At 53.7% G+C, this 22006-nt stretch overlaps 1 protein-coding gene across 1 annotated transcript; it reads left to right on the forward strand.

Moving 5' to 3' along the window:
- Positions 1 to 2279: 2279 nt before the first annotated feature.
- On the forward strand, positions 2280 to 21610 carry MEIOSIN (meiosis initiator; the record flags this gene model as incomplete). The annotated part of the gene is made up of 14 exons (XM_081215206.1): positions 2280 to 2356; positions 7571 to 7661; positions 11870 to 11981; positions 13404 to 13538; positions 14419 to 14664; positions 16076 to 16111; positions 16289 to 16397; positions 17231 to 17331; positions 17819 to 17974; positions 18395 to 18468; positions 19426 to 19590; positions 19667 to 19914; positions 20756 to 20845; positions 21442 to 21610. 14 exons carry the CDS (start codon positions 2280 to 2282, stop codon positions 21608 to 21610), a joined length of 1809 nt encoding a protein of 602 aa, XP_081071332.1.
- Between the last annotated feature and the right edge of the window lie 396 nt (positions 21611 to 22006).

Raw genomic sequence — 22006 nt, forward strand, 5'->3', positions numbered from 1 at the left:
AGACTGGTCACATCTCCCTCGCTTCCGGAGAGCTGGCAGTTAGGGAGACCCCGCCTCCTCATTAGGCTCCACTGGCTCAGGACCTCAGAAGTGGTCTGGGGGCGGGGCCTGAGGGGCGGTGGCCTGAGGGGCGGCACCCGCCGAAAAGGCGGGCAGCTGAGCGAGCGCTGATTGGTCGGCACTTTTGGCGCGCCGGCAAAGACTGTGTCAGGAGGCGCGAGGCCAGGCTAGCTGTGTGCTGGAAGACAGGGCCTTCCCCAGGCGCGCGTGCGCACGGCCACTCGAACCCTGCCGTTTCCCCTCTCTAGTCTCGCACCCAGCACATCTTGGCGGGAACTGGTGAGGGCGTGGCCTGGCCTCGAGAGTTCGCTCTTGCTCTCCTCCTCAGGCCTCGCGCAGGAGCCTCGCGCCGGAGCCTCGCGCCAAAGGGGATTCGCATCCACCTCACGCCTGGGCTGGGAACGTGGTGGCTGAGGCCGGCCTGAGGTTGGCGCACGCGGCCGGCCAGCCTACCGGGACCGGCACGAGACGCTGTCTGATCGGGCTCCCAAGTGTGGGGCTGGCGCAAAACCAGAAGGGGGCGGCTCACGCCATTGTGCACGTCCTGAGGCGGGTGCTGGAGGCCAAGGGGAACCGGTCGGGTGACTAGCCGGCGAGAGGGGAGCCTGGGGTCCACTTCGTGGTCGTGGCCTCCCTCTGGGAGTTTCAGGCAGATGGGAGGGCGGTTGTGCCTTGGGTGCCCGGGCCCTGGGGGAGGCAGGACCCGAGCAGCAGAGCCGGAGTTTGGGTTTGAGGCTGGGCCTAGGTTTGGGGATCCACGCTCAAGTTTGAGATACGAAGTCTCTGAATAGTGTTGGGGATTTGGGGGTCACAAGTTAGGATCTGGGGTCTCGGGATTTGTGTCTGGAGAGAACTCGTTTTGGAAATCTGAAGGTCTTGGGTTTTGTGGCTGGAAGCTTTCCTGTTGGAATCAGAGATCCTAGTGTGGGGGTCTGGAAGTCTAGAAGAGCATTTTGGGGGTCCAGGGTCTAATTTGGGAGGATTGAAGCTTCAGTGTAGATTTAGGGTCTAGAATCTCAATGTAGAGCATGAGGTATGAGATTTAGGGTCTGGAGCCACAGTTTGGAACTTTGAGAATTGTTAGGGCCTGCAGCCCCCCACACTGAGTATGAGGCTTCAATTTTAGAGTTTGGGTTTCAGAGTGGAACTCACAGGTGAGATCTCAGTTTAGGGTTGGGGGTCGCAACTTGAGGGTCTGAAGTGACAGTTTGGGGACCTAGACATCTTTACTTTAGGGTCTGAGGTCAACTTGGGGGGCTGAGGTTTGCTTTGGGGGGACTGGACTTCTTACTTTAGGGTTTGGGTTCTCAATATTAAAGGTTGTGGTCTGTGTTTTTTTCTTTTTTTCATTAATTAATTTATTTTTATTTTTGGCTGCGTTGGGTCTTCGTTGCTGCGCGCGGGCCTTCTCTAGTTGCGGCGAGCAGGGGCTGCTCTTCGTCGCGGTGCGCGCGGGCTTCTCACTGCGGTGGCTTCTCTTGTTGCGGAGCACGGGCTCTAGGCGCGCGGGCTTCAGTAGCTGTGGCACTCGGGCTCAGTAGTTGTGGCTCACGGGCTCCAGAGCGCAGGCTCAGTAGTTGTGGTGCACGGGGCTTAGTTGCTCCATGGCATGGGGGATCTTCCCGGACCAGGGCTCGAACCCGTGTCCCCTGCATTGGCAGGCGGATTCTTAACCACTGAGCCACCAGGGAAGCCCTGGTCTGTGTTCTTAATACTAGGATTGGGTTCATATTTGGAGATCAGAAATTAACAGTCTGGGGGTCTAGAGCATCTCAGTATTAGAGTTTAGGACGTTTAGGTTTGGGAAGGTCTAGGTCCTCACTTTGGGAGCTTAAAGACATAGTTTTAGTATCTTAATATCACAGTTTAGAGATCTCAAGCCACAGTTTTCAGATGTGGTTCCCATTGCAGGGTCTGACATTTCACTGTTAAGACTGAAGTGCTGAAGTCAAAGTTTGGGAATCTGCATCTTTTAGTTTTAGGTCTGGATCATGATTTACGGGCCCCAATTTGCAATTTGAGATTCATGGACTTCAGTTTAGAGTTTGGGCATTTTAATTTGGTCTCTTGACCTGTGTTTATGGGGACTGGGGACTTATTTTGGGATCTCTGAGTGCTCGAAGGAGTATCATGGGGGAAATGAGGCTGCCTGTCAAGCTGTGCATTCCTCCTGGAATCCCAGAGGTCACTAATAATTCTTTCATTTCCCCTCTTTGCAGATGTGGGATTCCAGCAAGCACTTGTGTTCCCCTGAACAGCCCAGGACCAACTCCCTGGGTCTCAGGGACAGGGACAGGTAAGTGTTCCCCTGGCCCACCTCCCTTACAGCTCCAGCCACTCTGGTTGAATAATAGTAACAGTAGTGTTTACTGAGCATTTACTAGTTTGCCAGACTTTTTGCTAAGCCTTTTGTTTGTATAAAATCCTTTAATCCTTACAACAACTCCACGAGGAAGTAGGTGCGAATATTACCGCCATTTCAAGATGAGAGAACTCTGAGGTAGTTGGCAAAGATCATCTCTAAGCCCTTGCAGGTTTTGACATTCTGATTTTCTTAAATGCCGTTCCTTCCTTTCTTTTATTCACATATTCATTTTGCCATCAAGCACCTACCAAGTGTCAGGAATCTTATAGAGGGGATTTTCCTAGCAGATTGAGGGTTGGATCAGATTTCTCCCTTCCTCCAAAGTCTGGATAAAGAAGAGAGCCAGAGTTCATCTTATTCCCCACTGTCTTCCCCAGTGACTTTCCGCCCACCTATGTCTTCATTTATTAACTCCAAAAATAAGTGTCTGCTTTGTTCAGGTTCTCTACTTAGGTACTGTGCTCAGAAGGGGCAAATGAAGACAATGAAGAATGCCTCTCGCGCTTGCCTTTTCCTCCTGGAATTCCAGAGGTCACCAACAATGCATTCTCTTTCCCCCCTTTCTAGATGTAGGGTCTTTGTATTAATAAAGACTCTTAGTTGCAGTTAACAGAAACCTAGCTAAAACTGGCTTATGCATAAAAGGGGATTTATTGGATCCTTTAAACAAAAAATTCCGGGGCATCAGGCTTGGCTGGTTCTAGTTGAGGAGTTAAATGATATGGCCAGGAATCTGCCTCTCTTTGTTCTGCTCTTGTCTGTGTTGGCTCTCCATTTGTGAGGGCAAGACGGCTCCCAGCCACTCCAGGTCCATATCCTGCCAACTAGACAAGCCTAGCAGAGAGTCTCTTTCCAGGATCCGTTGACTCTGATTGGCCAAGCCTGGGTTACAACCGCAATCCTGAACCAATCACTTGACTTCTTGGCTAGACCTTGCTTCAGTGCTCCCTAGTGGAAGGGGAGGTTGGGGTCAGCTTCTCTGAACCATATGGACTGAGAGTGGGGGAGGGATCATTCCCCAAAAGAAACTATTACCAGAAAAGGGAGGAATTGGATGTCGGTCAACCAAAAACAACAGTTTTATCAACAGTAGTCATCCAGTACAATACCCCCACCCCATTCTCCAACATCCCTTATCCCTAAATCGTTCCAACAAATGACTGTCTACCTTCGGTCTTGAACTAACATTTCGTGAGCACTCCCTAGTGCTAAACACCTTGTGGACAAGACCACACTTTCCAGCCACCTCCATTTTGTAAATGAATTGTAAACAGGCTCAGAGGGATGAACGCACTTGCCCAAAGTCACACAGCAAGTGGCAGAGCTGAGATTTCAACCAAGTCTGTTTGCTTCAAAAGCTGAACCTCGTAACCAACTATTATGCTGCTTCCTGGGACTGCCCCCTGCTTGGTCCCACTTTGGGACAGCTCGTACTCTTAAGTTCCTGCACACGTTAAAGCAAATTATGGTCTGGGCCCTGGTTTTCCCATAGTTAATGTGAGAAATTTGGACTGGCTCTTGATTAAGGCTCCTTCCAGCTCCTGCATTAATAACACATTAAGGGACTTCCCTGGTGGCGCAGTGGTTAAGACTCTGTGCTCCCAATGCACCAGGGCCTGGGTTCAATCCCTGGTCAGGGAACTAGATCCCACAGGCCGCAACTAAGAGTTTGCACGCCACAACTAAGGAGCTGGCAAGCTGCAACTAAGGAGCCCACGTGCCGCAAAAGACCCAGAGCAACCAAATAAATAAATAAATAAAATATTTTTAAAAACACACTAAAAATTATAGTTTATGACAGCACTGTATAAATATGAATATAATCCAAGTTGAATTATATTCATTTATTTCTCTCCTGGTTTTAAAAGAAATTAAGACATTCTCATAAACCCCTAAAAGTAGCACCAGCCCTAGGCACTGTGCTTACGCTACCTGATGGATAAGTCAGTCCGGGATATAGCAATAAATAAAAGAGACAAAGATCCCTCTCTTTATGTTTATATTTATAAGAAAGAAAGAGAGAGAGAGAGAAGGAGAGGAAGGAAGGAAAGAAGGAAGGGAAGGAAGAAAGAAAGAGAAAGATTTCAGATGCTGATAAAGGATATGGGGATGTGACAAAGAATGTGCTTATTTAGATCAGGTAGTCAGGAAAGGCCTCTAGGGAGATTACATTTAAGCTAAGCGCCGAATGGCAAGAAATCAGCCATGTAAAAATCGGGGCAAAGAACATTCCAGGTGGAGGCAATGGTAAAGGCCCTAAGGCAGAAATAAACTTGGCAGTTGAGAGAAGCAGAAAAAGACCCATGTGGCTGGAGCTGACCTGTTCCCCACAGAATCAAAGGGCAGAGCTGGGATTAGTGGGTGAAAATTAAACAGACTGAGGAAAGAACTTGGCTGAAACCAAAACCATCCAGCCAGGAAAGGAGCAGCCTTGAGAGCGAGTGCCCAGTTCCCGGAGGCCCCTGTGAGCAGAGCCCCAGGTCACACCTCTTCAGGACCGCTGCCCAAGAGCGGCCAAGATTTTGCATTTCCTAGTCACCCTTTTTCTCCCTCCAATTTTTTTTTTCCTGGAACTCCTGTGTTTGTGCAGAAGGCTCTCTCGGTGCTTTGCAAAACCCAGAGGAAACACCCAGGGACTAGTTGATATGAAACCCTTTTTCTCAGACATGGTCAAATAGCACCTTGAACTTAAATAGACCTGGATACTTTTTCTTCCTGGCTTTCTGTGCTGCTTCTCTTTGGAGCTTCTAGGGAGTCCTCTAGAACAGCAGGCAAGTCGCATGCAGAAAACGAATATAAGCGCCAGGCAAGACGTTAGAGGTCAGCCTACCCACTGTTTCTCCACGGATAGAAACCCAGCACCCACCCTTGCCCCTCGAAATTATGGTTTCTATCAGGAAAGAACTAGAGACCAATTGGTGGTTTTGTTTTTCTTTCATTCCTTCGTTCAGCTGACTAATACGTTTAGTCTCCTGTACTCGTGGTTCTGGGAGGGTGCACTAGAAATGCCATCCCCTGCAGAAAACATGTTAATGCTTCTCGTTGGGCTTCAGATAAAGGCAAAACTTCATACTGTGAGCCTGCGAGACCCATAAGACCCTGCGTCATCTAGCCCCTACCTCGTCCTCCAGCCTCATCTCACCCCACAGGACTCCTTGCTTTCTGTGCTCCAGACACTTCAGCTTTATTTCCTCTGACTTCTCCATGCTCCCTCTATCTGAAACGTTCCCTCTCCCCCTCCACTGATGCAGCTCCACTCAGCCTTCAGAGCAGCTTCTGGCCAGGTTTACTTCCTCTGGAAAAACCTCATAGCTTAGATCAAAACCACCTTTCACAAGTTTCCATAACACCGAGCAGCACCTCTCCTTTGTCCCCAGGAGGGACATGTGATTCATGCAGTCACAGAGCCCTGAGCTTAGAAGAGCCCAATGCTTGGTTTAATGCTCTGCTCTCACCATCTTGAAATTCTTAACTTTTTTTTTTTTGGCCAGGCCGTGCAGCTTGCGGGATTTTAGTTCCCGGACCAGGGATTGAAGCTGGGTCCTCAGCAGTGAAAGTGCAGCGTCCTAACCACTGGACCACCAGGGAATTCCCAGAATTCTTTTTTTTTTTTTTCAGAATTCTTAATTTCTGAACAAGGGGACCCACAGTTTCATTTGCAATGCCCCCACCCCCAGCAAATTATACAGCTGGTTCTGGTCCTAGTTGCCATTTTATGTTTATTTGTATGACAATTTGATGAATGACTTTATCCCCGACTGCATTGTAGGCTCTAGAAGGGGCTGTAGTTGTTTTATAGTCTTTTGTCCCTGTCACCGATCACACTTCCTGGCACACAGTAGGGGCTTAATAAGTAACTGCTGAATGAATGAGTGAGAACGATTCTTTCAGGACTTCAGAGTTTGGTTAGGGAGATAAGTGTCTCCCACACTGCTCCCCCATGTCCTTGGGGGCAGGACAGTGATTCCTCTCCCTTTCCACAGTGTCCAGCACAGGGCCTGGCAAAGAGTGGGTGTCAGTTCGTGGGTCTGAGTAGGAACCAAAGATACATCTGTAATCAAGGAAGTGTTTTGGGCTGGGTGGCGCTGCAGGTGACACAAAGTGTTGTGGACATTCAGAGTCCTCGGGTGGCAATTGAATCAGGCCCTGAAGGAAGGTGAGATAAGGATTGGTGGAGACGAGGTGTTTGGGCCTTCCCAGAGAAGTAGCAGGAGGAGTGGCAGCGGTGTGTAATCTGGGAGAGAGACTCCAACGTCTTTGTGTCTCCATCCGTCAGGAGAGAGGGGTACAGGTGTGTGTACATGGATATATTATGACTTATGAATTCAGGGATTAGATCCTAGAAGTTCTGCATCTGCTCAGGAGTCAACTTCTTTCATGCCCTTATTTATTCAATCATTTAGCAAATAGGCGATGACTTCCCGCAGTGTGCCAAACCCTGTTCTAGGTGCTGGAGATACAGCGGTGCCCCCCACTCAGCTCTCACCCAACTGCAGGGACCAGAGAAATGCACGAGCACAGGAGCAGGGGGACCTGAGCAGAGATACCTCACCTGTCCTGTGGAGTTGGGGTCCATTGATGAGAGAGAACGAAAGGAAGTAAGAGATGAGACCAGAAGGGTCAGGCGGGCCAGGCCTTGGGGGGCATTATAAGCCATGTTAAGTAAGGGTTTAAACTTGATCCTTAAGAATGGGATGGCACTGAGAGTTTTGAAGTGCTTATTAAGTAACTAATGTGTTCAGTCCTATTGGTAGCCCTCTGCCTCTGAAAGAATATCCTCATTCCTTCTGCACAGATGAGAAAACCATAGGCAGGTTTGTGTTTCAGAAACCATACTCTCGTAGAGAGTATGGCTTGGAGGAAGCCAGATGGAAGGCTGGGAGAACTATGTCAGCACATGGACTAGGGCAGGAGCGAGGGGACGGAGAGAAGGCATTGGAGGAGGAATGGGCAAGATTTGGTGACTGATGGGACCAGGGGATGGGGGAGAGTGAGCGGTCCAGACAATGCCCAGGATTCTGTCTTGGGTGCCTGGGGCAGGGAGCTTTTCTGAGATGGGGAACACTGAGACAAGCGGTCTGGGGGCTCAGATGCCAAATTCCATTTCGGATGTCCTAACCCAAACCATCTCTTGCCCCAAAACAGGAGGCAGAAGAAAAACCACACCAACAAACTGCAAGAGCTGGCATTGATGCTGCCTGTGGCCCTGAGGACCGGTACCAAGAAGCTCACCAAGGTAAGGGGGCTGAAGGAGATGAGGTGGATCTGGGAGGCAGGTCTGAACATATCAGCAATCGGGTTGACCTCCCTTGTCCTAGGAAACCTAGACAGACCCACCCAGTGACAGCACTGACATGGCAATGGTCCTGACTGGGAATTTCTGGGAGTCTGTGATCCCATGACTAGAAGCCTGGGGGATTCTTTCCTGCAAAGGAGGCAGGGGGAATTGGGAGGGGGGAAATAGGCAAGGTGCTGGGTCCAGGTCATCCCTCTGGGGGTCACACAGCCTGCATTTGAGCCCTCCAGCCCCACACCTGCAGAACTCTGGGCAGCTCGCTCAGGTTATCAGCCTCTCAAGCCTCAGGTTTCCCAGCTATAAAACAAGAAAAAAATAACTCCTCCTACTCAGTGATATCGTGAGACCAAAGTGACCTGATAGCCGTGACAGGGCCTGAATAAATGCCGGTTCCCTTTCCGGGTGCCTTCTTCTGTGACTTTGTGGGGATCATCTCCATGGGGTAGGGATAAAGCTTCTCGGTGCCTCCCCAGTGGCTACTCAATAAATGTTTACAGTGCTGAGCTAACACTTGCTCCCAGGACGAACAACTTAATATGAGACTCAGAGATCTGAAAGGTTTGGTGTGATGTTTCCTTGCTATAGTTTCTCTCATTCAGTCCCTCATTCATTCATTCATCAGCAATTTATGGAAAGGTTGTCAGATGTCAGAAGCTGTTCTGCCGGCAACAAGGGGAAGCAAAGAAATGTGAAACCCAGCCCTCCTCCTCTGAGAACTTAGAATCTGGTCAATAAGACAAAGATTTAGGGACTTCCCTGGTAGTCCAGTGGTTAGGACTCGGTGCTTCCACTGCTGGGGCCCAGGTTCGATCCCTGGTTCAGGGAACTGGGACCCTGCAAGCTATGTGGCACGGCCAGGAAGAAAAAAAAGAGGAAGGTTTGAACACACAATAACTGATCCGATCTAGAATGTTATACTTGCCTTCAGAGAGGTTCAGGGCAGCGGGTGTTTGGGGAGAGATTTGCCTGACCCTGACCCTGTCCTCCTCCCTGCCAGCCACAGCCCATCCATCACCAGGTCACGCTGCTTGTCTCTCCTAAATCCCTCTCAATTGTAGGTGCTTGTATCAGTTTCCTGTGGCTGCTCTAATAGATTACCACAAACTTAGTGGCTTAAAACAACACAACTTTGTTCTCTCAGAGTGCTGGAGGTCAGAAATCCAAAATCAGTCCCACTGGACTAAAGTCATGGTGTCAGCAGGAGGCTCCAGGGAAGCCTCCATTTCCTCTCCCTTTGCCAACTTCTAGAGGCCGCCTGTGGTCCTTGGCTCACAGCCCCTTCCAAGCCAGCAGCGTAGCGTCTTCTAGTCTCTCCTCTACCTCTGCTTTCGTCGTCATTTCGCCTTCTCTGCCTTGGACCCTCCCACCTCCTGCTCATAAGGATGCTTGTGATTACACGGGGCCCACTCAGATAATCCAGAATAATCTCCCCATCTCAAGGTCCTTAACTTCATCGCATCTGCCAAGACCCCTTTGTCATACATGGCAACATATTCACAGGTCCCGGGGACTAGGACATGGACGCCTTTGGGGGAGGCATTACGCGGAGCACCACAGTGCTCAAACAATATCTGAGGGATTTTGCCCTCTGTCCTCCAACATTTGAGTACCTGGTGTGCGGAGGCACTATAAGTTCTTGTCGGGCGAGGCAGAGATGACTGGGACACAGCCCCTGCCCTGGAGGAATGACAGTTGAGGCAGGGCACGGGCAGCATTTCATCTTTGACTAGATGACCACATCTCTTCGTGGAATCCTCCCCAGGCCTCAGCCCACTTTCTTTACCATTGATTCTCTGCTGTCTAAATAATCCCACGTCTTCCCCATCTTCATCCTCCCTTAAATTCAGTCCTCGGCCCCCTGCTCCATGTACAACCAGTGTCCGAGTCAGTCCCCAGCCTCCCACCAGACCAGTCTGCCTGACATGCATCATCACAGCTCGTCCAAGGGCTGTGTGACGTGCTCAGTCCACTGCTGAATAAACTGTGGGAGCTATTATGCGTTGTTTCCCCCGTGTTTGAGATTTAGGCTGCAGCTTAGGTCCGTGGTATCCTTCCTCACCATCCTGGCTGATTAAGTGCCCCTGCCCCATGTGGTCCGTGGCTTCCTGTTCCTCTGACCATCACAGCCCTCTGCACATTACTGTGATTGTTTCCATTTCTCTGATTCCCTTTATCTTCTTTCATTTTTTTAAATTTTATTTTTGGCTGCATTGGGCCTTTGTTGCTGCACGTGGGCTTTCTCTAGTTGCGGCGAGAGGGGGCTACTCTCGTTGTGGTGCGCGGGCTCTAGAGCGCAGGCTCAGTAGCTGTGGCTCACGGGCTTAGTTGCTCCGCAGCATGTGGGATCTTCCCGGACCAGGGATTGAACCCGTGTCCCCTGCATTGGCAGGCAGATTCTCAACCACTGTGCTACCAGGGAGGCCCCCAAAGGTTTCTATTTAATCCCTTGAGAGGCCGATGAAGGTGTTTCGTTCTCATCCAGATATCAACTAAGCATTTATTGGACCACTGATTTATCAGGCTCTGTGCTGGGCGATTTCACACACACTAATTTATTTTGTCCTAATGATAATCCTCTGAGGCTGAATGAATATCCTCGTTACCATTGCACAGATGAGAAAACCGAGGCCCAGAGAAGTAAAATGACCCACTCCCAGTGCACAGCCAGTAAGTGGCAGGTTGGAGCCAGGCCCCAAACCAATAATCTCTTGGCTGTGTCACGTTATTCCTTAGTTACATTATAGCTTCCTTCCCTGGATCAGGTTAAATAAGTTCAGTGACTGTATTATATTTTATGGAACAATTTCACATAAGTCACCTCATGATACCAGCCTTTTTTAAAATTAATTTTTATTGGCGTATAGTTGATTTACAATGTTGCGTTAGTTTCTGCTGTACAGCGAAGTGAATCAGTTATACCTATACATATATCCACTCTTTTTTAGATTCTTTTCCCATAAAGGCCATTACAGAGCATTGAGTAGAGTCCCCTGTGCTATACAGTTGGTCCTTATTAGTTATCTACTTTATATATAGTAGTGTGGATATGTCAGTCAGTCTCCCAATGTATCCCCCACCCCCCAGACCATGTTTGCTGATTTGGGGTTGGAAGATTCCTGCTAACGGTTTTGTTGTTATTCTGGGGATCCAGTTCAATCCAAAAGATATTTATGGGTGTTCTTCCTTCACCAGGCTAACTCCTTTCAGTCTTCAGTTTAAATGCCGCCACTTCAGAGAGGCCTTTCTGGACACCCAAGTCTAATTTCAGAGTCCCCTGTTATGCTCTTTTACTCATAATGCTTATCACACACTTGATAATTTTGTATGAATTATGAGTTTATTAAGGTCTGCTGCCCTCTCTGGATTGTAAGCTCCATGAAGGCAAACAAAAGTATGTCTAGTTCACCCCTCCACATGGCTCTTAGCGGGTAGTATCTTTTGTAGCCTAGTGTCTCTAATACCGGCTCAGCCGGTATTTGGTGGCTGGTTGGGGGATGCCCACTGATGCTGTGGGGAAGAGTCATTCCTTCAGTGATAACTAAGTCACCTCTCGATTCTGTGTTCTTGGGATCCAGAAATCAATTAGCTACAGTCTCTACCCTCAGCTAGTTCAAGGTCAACGGGAGAGAATAATACATAAACAGATAATTATAAAACACTGTGGCAAGTGCCTTGGTGGAAACAGGCCCAGGGTTTTACAAGAATGCGGAGGAGGGACATCTGACCCAGCCTGGGTGAGGGATCAGGAGGGCAGGAAAGCTTCCAGAAGGGGAGAACACTGTGCTGAGGCTCAAAGGAGGAGAAGCCAGGGAGGGAGTCTGTGGGGAGAAGAGGAAGGCTTTGCATGTGCCAAGGGCCAGGGGTGGGAAGCTGAGCAGTGTGTGCCCCCAAAACTGGACCAGGGGGCAGGCGGGCCTGGATTCAGATCCCAGTTCTGCCACTTCCTCTCTGTAACCCAGCAAGTCCCTTTAGCGCTCTGGGCCTCTGTTTCCTTAGCTGTAACCGCTGCTCACTGGGCCACTGAGGACTAAAGAGCAGAAGAGGAGCCTCTCTGCCAGTGGGGGGATGGTTGGGGCAGGGTCCCCGGTCCCCAGCATCTTCACATCATCTCAGTTCCCCGCTCAACCCTGTCTTTCTTTCGGGGGCAGAAGGAGATTCTGCTGCACGTCCTGCACTACATTCACTACCTCCAGAGAAGCATCGATGCGGCCAAGGCCTTGCTCGAATTCCACACCACCAATTGGAACGCTGGACTGGGGGGTAAGTAAGTTCAGCCGACGTTTCCCAGCACCTGCTATGTGCCAAACATTGTCCTGGACTTCAGGGACGCTGAGTGACTTAGACGGGTCCAGTCCTTCCTGGATCTCACAGCCTATCTCACGGGACAAGTCAGAGGGATGTCCAAAGTGCTGTGACCCCAGAGGAGGGTGTCGGGGAAGACTGTGGTGGGAGGGGCCTCGGAGCTGGGCCTTCGAGGACAGGGAAGGGGGAACCAGGCCAGGCAGAAGAAACAAGGTGAACAAGAGTCTGAAGGCACGAGAAGACACATGTGGGATGTCTGGGGACAGGCAAGCAGTTGGGTATGACTGGAGGGGCCGTGTAGCACCCAGATGATGCGCGCAGACTCCTGAGCCAGGTCCCAACTCAGGCACAGTCCTGTGACCTACACCGCTCTGTGCCTCAGTTTCCTCATCTGCAAAATGGACCAATACCCCCTTTCTGTGTTTGTTGTGAGGATTGAATGAGTTAATACACGTAAAGCGTGCTGTAACACGGCGCCTGGAACAAGCCAGTCATCCCATGCTGTGTGTGCCGGCTGCTATGGTTACTGGTGTGAGGAATACACGGGCAAGAAGGGTAGAAGATGAGGCAGGGACGAGATTCTGAAGCGCCTCGAGCACCTGGAGGAGGAGGGAGATGAAGAAGATGAGAATGACTGAAGGCCTTTAAGCCAGAGGAAAGCCATGGTCAGAGTTTCTTTGAAGAAGAGGTGCCTGACATCTAGTGTGGGACTTGCTATTAAGTAAGAAGCCGGAGTGGGGGAGATGAGTGAAGATACTTTTAGGGGTGATCTGGATGGGAGACAATGAGGCCAATGTAGCACCGTAGCTGAGGGTGTAGACAGAAGCAGGTAAATTTGGGAGTTTTCTTTTTTGGCCGCCGTGCCACACGGCATGCGGGATCTTAGTTCCCCGACCAGGGGTCGAACCCATACCTCCTGCCTTGGGAGCGCAGAGTCTTAAACTTAACCACTGGACCGCCAGGGAAGTCCTTGGGAGACGTTAATGAGGACGAGTTGAGAGGCCTGGGGGAGAGGCCCCGGGCCACCCAGGGTGGGTGCTGGAGCCCCTACCATCTTGAGGAGGCTGGAGGAAGAACTGATTTAGGAGGCGGAAGACCGGGAAGCATCTGGGAAGCGTTGGGTCTGTCTTCCCTCTCAGCTGAGGCCCGGAATGGCCCTGAGGACACCTGAGTTCTCGCCTGTACTTCTGCCGCCTGGCTGCGCAACCTCAGCCAGGTCCCATCTCCTCCCAGGACCTCAGTTTCCCCATTTGTAAAGTCAGCCTGGGGACCGTGGCAGCCTACCAGCTCCCTGTCCATCATGAAGTGCTGTCCAGAGGCAGCATTCAGGATGGATGAGGGTGAGGGCATCTGACCTGCCTCATTCTCCATCCTGTGCAGGGCTGGGTTGGAAGCTGGCCGCAGGCCCAGCAAATTGGAGACACTCCACCCCGTCCAGCAACCCACACTCTCATGAGTCCCATCTTTGGGGAGGCTGCCGGAAACCTCGGAAGAAGAAGCCGGCCCGAGCATCAGGTACAAGCCATCAGTGGAGACAGAAGAGGGTGCAGGGGTCAGATGGCAGCGGGACTCCTTCTCCAGGACCGTCCCCACTCCTGGGAGGCCCAGTCGGCAATCCTGAGCCCTTGGCAAGGCTCTGGATTCAGATGTGCCTGGGTTCAGCTGTGGTGCCTCCTCTTCCTAGCTCTGAGGCCTGGGGGTGGGTCACTCTTCTCCTGAGCCTCAGCTTCCTGGTCTGGAAATTGGAGGGCCTCCCACAGGGTGGTCCTCAGATTAGGAGCCAGGCGCACCCCGCTCAAGCAGTGCTTAAGTGACGGGGCACATGGCCAGCGCCCAGGAATGGAAGCTGCTGTCAGCGTTTATCATCCCTCTGCCCAGTCATCCATCCCCGGGCCAGGGCAGCAGGGAGTGTGGGGTGACAGAAGGACCCCAGTGCGGGAGGCAAGTGTCCCAGGTCCCACCTCAGCCTTGCTACTAACACTACCTGTCCCTTCCCCTTTTCGAACCTCCGTTTCCATGTCCTTAAAAAGGGAGTTGGACCTAATCAATGATTTCCAGCTCTGGCTGCACATCTGAATCACTGGGGTGCTTTTAAAAATGCCTATTGCCTGTGCCTCACACCCAGAAAGTCGGGCTTCAGTGATCTGGGTGGAACCTGGGCTTCAGTATTTTCAGAACTCACAAGGTGATTCTAACGTGTGGGCTGGGGAAGGGGGTATCTGACTAGGTGATCTTTAACTGAGGATCTGGGCCTCTCCGGGAAGGACTGAGTGACCAGGCCAGGCAAAGCCTTGAAGCAGGTTATTGGGCCCAGAGCAAAGACCCCCACCTCAGCCACCATCTGGTGACAGTCAGGCCCCCAGCCCTGTCTGACGCCATCTCTCTGCTCTCCCAGAATGCCAGACCCAGGCCCAGAACCCTCGTCGCTGTCTGGCCCTGGACAAGCCTGAGAAGCAGGTGACCCCATCCCCAGACCAGAGAGGAGGAAACATGGTGGGAACCATCACCCCTCCAAGATGCCTCGACTCCTGCAGTCACCCCAAGGCTGCGTCATCCCCATCTCAAGGTGACAGAAAGGGAGGACGATCCTGGCTGACACTGCTGCATATGGCTGAGAACAGCGTCCACTGTGACATCTCAAGTTGGTGTCTCTCCTCTCCACTAACTTAGCCACTCGTTTATATACCACCTGTCAGGCACCCTCGACACCCCAGGCACTGTCCTAGCCCAGGCACTGTCCTGGTCCAGGCACTGTCCTAGCCCAGGCACTGTCCTAGCCCAGGCACTGTCCTAGTCCAGGCACTGTCCTGGCCCAGGCACTGTCCTAGTCCAGGCACTGTCCTAGCCCAGGCACTGTCCTGGTCCAGGCGCTGTCCTAGTCCAGGCACTGTCCTAGCCCAGGCACTGTCCTGGTCCAGGCACTGTCCTAGCCCAGGCACTGTCCTAGCCCAGGCACTGTCCTGGTCCAGGCGCTGTCCTAGTCCAGGCACTGTCCTAGCCCAGGCACTGTCCTGGTCCAGGCACTGTCCTAGTCCAGGCACTGTCCTAGCCCAGGCACTGTCCTGGTCCAGGCGCTGTCCTAGCCCAGGCGCTGTCCTAGCCCAGGCGCTGTCCTAGCCCAGGCGCTGTCCTAGCCCAGGCGCTGTCCTAGTCGCCAGGCAGTCTACAATGGACACGAGAGGCGCTGCTGTCTCGCAGCCTCTTTCCAAGTTTCCTTTTCCCTTCAGGCTCTGTTGGGGGGTGTAAGCAGGGGACAGGGTCACAGAACTGGGGGCAAGAGCAGGGCCACCTTGTGAGCCTTCCTTCACTTGAAGCAGCCAGACAAACGCTCTTGTGAGTCCCCATCCCTTTGCCAGCTTGCAAAGGTGTGACACCCCCAGGAGATACGGACGCGACTGGAAGGCGAGGCCTCAGGTCATCCTATTCCTCTGTCTGTTCCTTCAGCCTTTCCTCCCAGAGGAAGGCACCACATGCGCGGTGCCGGTGACAGTCCAGTGAAGAAATCCCACCCTCTCACTTCCTGGGGTCGCCCAGGAGGCTGTGGGAGCCCCAAGGAGGTGCCTGACCCACCTGGGGAGGGAGGGTGTCCCAGATCTTGAGCTAATCTTGTGACCTTGGGCCAGTTACTTGATATCTCAATGCCTCAGTTTACTTAACTGTAAATGGGCATTATAAAAACCATACCCTTTGGTAAAGGGCTACCGAGTAGTATGTAAAACTTAAGATTAAAACCGTGCTGCCTTGGTAAGCACTATATACTTGTTTGCTCTCGTCATCTTCATCATCATCATTCTGCTTAAGGATTTTTTTTTTTTTTTTTTTTTTTTTTTTGCGGTATGCGGGCCTCTCACTGTTGTGGCCTCTCCCGTTGCGGAGCACAGGCTCCGGATGCGCAGGCCCAGCGGCCATGGCTCACGGGCCCAGCCGCTCTGCGGCATATGGGATCCTCCCAGACCGGGGCACGAACCCGTATCCCCTGCATCGGCAGGCGGACTCTCAACCACTGCGCCACCAGGGAGGCCCTCTGCTTAAGGATTTTATCTTCCTTAGAGCTTCTGATAGGGATGTGGGATTCCAGAAACCTGCGGGTGATTCAGGGAGCCCCCAAACCTCACACAGAGGCCCCAGAGCCTGAGGTTTTGGCTGGGATGGGGGGAGGGAGAGGCTGTGGCATACCCCAGCACCTCTCCGTCCCTGCCTCTGTGAGTCCCAGGATTTGGGCCAGTCACAGGAGTGACCATCCTGACTTGCCCCACCCCCCGTAGGCTGCTGTTGCAAAAACAGTGCCCAGGATGCGGGGCCTTACCCTGCCTTCGAGGCCCAGCAAGGGGTTGAGAGGATCCATTTTCTCAACAGGACATGGCCCTGTCCCAGGTAAGGGAAGCCCAGGGATGTGAGTGGAGGAGGCTGAGGCGTTTGGTGGGGTTGGCTAAGGCTTGGTGAGAAATGGGGTCAATCACCACCCTCGACTGGTGTCTGTGGAGTGAGCACCTCTGAGGGCCTAGCTTTGCGTCAGGCATCGTGAGCTCGAGGGAGAGCCTTGCTTCCTAGGCGTTGACCAGGGCCGCAGCCCCTCCCTGCCTCCCGTCCCGCCCTCTAACCTGTCCCCACTAGTCACCTGCATGGCTTTTCTAACACACAAGACCTTGATCGTGTCAGTTTTCGGCTTTAAGCTATTCCCTCCTGTTGGATAGAGCCCAGATATCTTAATTAGCATTTGAGACCCTCTCTGGTCCCAGCTCACCTTGCCAGCCCCCTTTCCTGCTCCTCAACTGCGAACCTTACGCTTAACACCACCAAATATCCGCCACTCCCTGAGGGAGCCGTGCCCGTGTCCCCTCCGGGCTTCTCACCCTCTGTTCCCTCTTCCTGGAAGTTGATCCCTTCATCCACCTGGAAAACTACCCGTCTTTCAAGCTTAGCTCAGCTCGGTCCTCCCTCCTGCCCTGCCCGCCGTCTGTGTCCTCCTCAAAGCCCCATCACAGCTCTGCCCCCGTTTAGTCAGCTCTGATTACAGCTGGCCTCTCCTTATAAGCCCTGAAGCTCCTTGAGGGCGGGCACCCCCCAGCGGCCGGCACGGAGAGATCCCTGTCTTAGTCCACAGTGGGCGACACTGAGACACCGAAAGGGGAAAGGGTTCGCCCCTGGGCCCATGGTGTTTCCAGCCCGGGGCTCCAGGTCTGCCTCTTCAATTCCTCCTCTTGCAGGCAGAAGCTGGTGTTGTACGATTACAGCGAGGAGGTGGACAAGGAGTCACCAGATGCTGACCCTTGGCTTCCTGCCTGGACCCCAAAGGGCAGCGTCCATGGTGACTGAAGCTCTGTCTTTCCTCCTTGTAGCCTGGTGTGGGGTCTTCTTGGTACCTTCCTTCTGAGGATGTCTATGGAACGGGGGAGAGCGGGAAAGGGATGGATGTCCGCTAAGCACAGGGGTGGCAACAGACAGCCCGCCCACTGTCCCTGAGCCATCGGTTGCCATGGCAGATGTTGCTGATCAATCACTACTCTTTCTGTTGATCCCAGACACTGCCTCAGAATCTTTCTTAACACAGAGCTCCAGATAGCTAAAGTCAGTCTATTGGATCTGGCACATCATGATACTGATATTTTTTCCTGGCCATCCCTAACAAGATGCCAGGCATCGTGCCTCTTGATTTCCTCTTCCAAGCACTCACAACAAGGAATTGACACAGTCACCTTTCCCCAGTGTCTGGCACCAGCTGCTCAAAGCCAGCTGCTGTGCTGGGGGAGAGGGCAACCTCTGACACACCCTCGAGCCTGATATTTCCTTTTCAGGGAGCCCACTCGCCTTGGGGCCTCCCCAGATTGAAAACTGGAATGAGACAGGCCACCCGAGCAAGATCCTAGGGCTCAGCCCCTCCCTCTTCAGCTCCCCGGGGAAACTGCTGCCAGAACAGATCCCGGAGGATGACACCGAGTACCTGACCCCAGGTGAGCACCCAGGGCTGGACCTGATGCTTGGTTCATTCAGAAAAAACACCTACAGTGACACCCACCAAGTGTGCAGCCCTGTGCTGGCAGTGCTGGATAACCAGGGATGAATCCCACCGAGGATGAATCCCATCCCAGCCCTCGAGGAGCCCACAGCCTGGTGGGGAGCAGCTCCAGGCCAGCGTGGCGCATGGAGGGCTCCAGGAGCCTGGAATAGGGACCCACTCGCTCTGCCCAGGTTGGTGGTTCCCCACGGGGGCTGGCCTGTGAGCTGGATTTGGACTTGGGGCAGAAGATCCCAAAGCCAAAGCCAGAGAAGGGCACTCCGGCTAGCAGGGATGGCGGGACGGAGGCACGGTGCCCTGAGAGAGGTGTTTCTGTGCCAGCCTCCCCTCCGGTCTCCCTCCCCGCCCCCGACAGCTCTCTTTGAAGAAGTATTCTTAGATCCTGCGTCTTCACCTTCTGCCTGCACGCTTGAGGGACCACAGAAGAAGGTAGGCGTCTGCCCACGCATATGTCCACACACACGTCCATCCTTCTCTCCACCTGCTTGATCCACTCATCCGTCCCCTCGACCTTTCAGCTCCTCCCCCACTCACCTGTCCATCCATCATGCTTCTCCTCATCCTTCCAGAGACTCATCCACCATCTGTGCCCTCACCTGCCTGCCCGTCCTCTGAACAGTTCCTGCGGGCCACCAGGCGCCCTGCTCTGTACTGGGCCCTTAGAATGAACCAGACACAAAGGATAAAAGCTAAAAGCTGCCAGGTGCCCAGAAAAGACCGCAGATAATTTTACGACTGCTCTGAGTCAGGCCCTCTTGTGACCCCATTTGACAGATGAGAACATTGAAAACAGCAGGTGACCCCCAGGATCCTCAGTTGGAAAGAGCCTCTTTCCCAGGCCCCTGGGCTGATTTCTGTAGCACCGTCTGCTCCAGCAGTTCAACGTCTGACTGCCAGCGGGGCAGCCCCAGCTCCGGTCCCCAGTGTGTGGCCCCCTCCAGTGTGTGGGAAGGTGGCCCCCTGCCACAATGAATAGCTAAATCTGCTGTAGAAACAAAAATAGACGCCTTTAGCGGAGCTCTTGGAGGTGCAGCCACTGCACCAAGCGCCTCTCGGCCTCGCAGAGGATGTGTAGTGACACCAACTGTGCATGAAACTGAGGCTCAGAGGAGTTAAGACCTACCCGGGGCGTCATGGCTACTTCGCAAGGTGGTAAACTGATGGGACTGAGAGAGGGTACCCCAGAACAGGAGGCAGAAGACCCCCATCCACCTCCTCTCTGACCCGCTGTGGGAACTGGGGAAACTTTGCTTGAATTTCTGAGGAGGTGTATGGACGAGGCTCTTTTGGGCCTGAGCTGTTTGTGATGATGCTCGTGTGACCTCCTAGGAAAGCAGTGAGTGGGGCCCTGAAGGGACAGCACTGTCCCCCTCCGTCTCCCCCCAGGACACACCCCCTGAGGCCCCCGAAGACCTTCCCGACTCCCACAGCTGGTGCCAGTCCTTGGTCTCGCTGGACCACTGCTACCTGTCGCTGGGTGAGAACAGCAAGGTGCCGTGCAGCTCCAGCTCGGAGGACACGGACACAGACTCGGTGTGGAGGCAGCAGGCGGTGAGGGAGACAGAAAGCCATCCGCCTGGTCAGTCCGCGTCTCCTGCCCGCCCTCACCTCTCTGTCTCCCACCCAGGATGCTCAGGCCAACCTCGAGGGCCTGCAGTCCTCCAGCGATGAGGATGAGAACTATACACGGACCCCCACCCAGCGGGCCGCAGCCCTGCCCGCAGCCCTGCCTGCAGCCGGGAGGAAGACCAGGGCGGGCAGGGGCCTTGTGAAGCCCAAGGAGAGCAAGCAAGCCCCCTGCCCCACCCAGGTGAAGAAGAAGTGTATCAACGGCTTCATCATGTTCTGCAGGATGAACCGGAAGCAGTACATCAGGTGGGAGGGCGTCCTCTTCGGCCCTGATTGGGGCCCTACCTCACTGTCCATCCATCCGCAGAGCACGCCACCCACTGCTGCCGACCCATTCCTCAGCCACGCTCTCCTGGCCTCCGCCTGGCCCCGTGGCACTGGTCAGGGCCTGTGCACTGTAAGCAGTGAAACTCAGCTCAGACTTAGGAAAGAAAGGAAGCTAACTGGCTTGAATTAATTAATATAATGAACTAATTAATATAATTAATTAAATTTATATAACCTGAAAAAAGAGGAGCCACCTTCGAACGCGGTTGGTCCTTGGGCTCAAAGGACGCTGCCCGGGATCCTTGTCCCCCTCCACTCGGCGCTCTGGGCTGGCTTTGTGCTCCATCACGCTGGGCTGGGCTGGGGCAGGCTCTCCCGCAGGAGCTTCAGGCTCGTGTCCTGTCTCCCGCCCCAGCAACCCTGTGGGAAGAGAGCTCCTCGTTTCTAAGATTTCAAGCAAAAGTTCTTGGGGCCGACTTGATACGATCTATCAGGCGCCTAGCCCTGAACCGATCTTGCCAGCCTGCAGCTCCGTGGAGAAGAGGTGGTGCCGGTATTGGAGCGGCGGATGCAGGCCCCAGGACACGGGGTGGCCCCTTTCCAACCACCATTTAGTCCAGCTCCCTTCCTTGCCACCTCTGCTCCAGGGGGCGCGAAAGGGGGCATCTTTCAGGGCAACACGGAAAGATCCGAGTTCTCAGATTTGGAAAGCTGCGGCTCTGAGAGGGCCAGGGACCCTCGTATGGTCACACCGTTGGCCTGCGCCCAAGCCAGGCGAGGTTGCAGACCTCTCCTCACCTCCTCCTCCCTCCTGCCCCAGAGCCTACCCTGGGACCGCGTCCACGTCTGCCACCAAGCAGCTGGCCCAACTCTGGCGGATGATGACCCTGAAGGAGCGGAGACCATATTGGTGAGAAGCCCCTGCCCAGAAGGTGTGGGTGGCGGAGGCGAGGCCCCTGCTCCTCATCCCGCTCTGATTTTCAGAGCCTTGAGCTCTGTGATGTTGCAAACAGGTTGGGAGTTTCCTCGGGCAGGAGATCTGGGTGTCACGAGCTCTTAGAGTTGGGGTGACAGAAGCAGAGCGGCACTCTACCCCTGCCTGTAGCTTCGAAGGGCAAACAGCTGAATTCTGGATTTGGACCCCACTGCCCTAAATTTCCTTTGCCCTCTCTGCCACAGGGAGCTTCTCAGAGCAGAAAACTGGGTCTTAACTTCCCTGTCGCTTGGTCTTCTCCTTCTCTTCCCCTCTTGATGCCCCCTCCCTCCTGAAACCCTCTCCTCTCCACCTGCCCAGCTTGCAACTAGCCCCGGAAACACACGTGCACGTGTGCAGATGGTGACAGGTCCTCACGGGAGCCAGTGGCTCCCCCGCTGGGGCCAAATAAAGCCCTGGCCGCCCCCTCAGCCCAGGCCCTGGTCACTGCTGGGGCCAGAGCACTAGGGGTGGGACAGAGATGGCCGGGAGGTGACCGAGGAACCCCGCCCATCCTGCCATCTCTCCCTCAGCACCAAAGCGCGCAGGTTCAGCCGCCGGCACAACCGGAAGGTGAAGAAGAACAGCTCCAGCAGCGAGGACGAGGACTGGGAGACCCCCAAGCCCTTCTACCAGCTGCTGGCTGAGAAGGCCCGCCGCTCCGCAAACCGTGCCTTCCCGCCGCCCCCTCACCGCGCGTGAGGACAGCCTCGCCCCCTCCGCCACCTGCCTCGCAGCTCCTGCAACCGTGGTCTGAGACCAGGCGCCGGTGGTGAAGAGGTTGTCTCGTCCTGGGCATCACCGCCGCTAGTGCAGATCCCCTCGGTCGGGTACCCCCAGGTTGGGAGGCGGCTATTTATTGACCCCGGTGCTTTGTGCGTTTGCCTTGTACGGGGCAGCCTGAACTTCTGCCCGGGGTCTGCAGGCGTCTCACAGCCCCTTTCAAGCCTGGCCTGGCCTATCAGAGGAGCCGCAGGTGGGGAGGAAGCACCCCCCCGCCCCGCCCCCCCACAATGAAATGCGAGGAGGTGAAGTTGCCCTCTGCCTGTCGTTTGCCCAGCCCAGAATCAAATGCTTTCACCCAGTTGTACCTCACTC

The sequence above is a fragment of the Mesoplodon bidens genome, assembly GCF_964165515.1.
Source record: "Mesoplodon bidens genome assembly, chromosome: 18".
Taxonomy (NCBI): Eukaryota; Metazoa; Chordata; class Mammalia; order Artiodactyla; family Ziphiidae; genus Mesoplodon; species Mesoplodon bidens.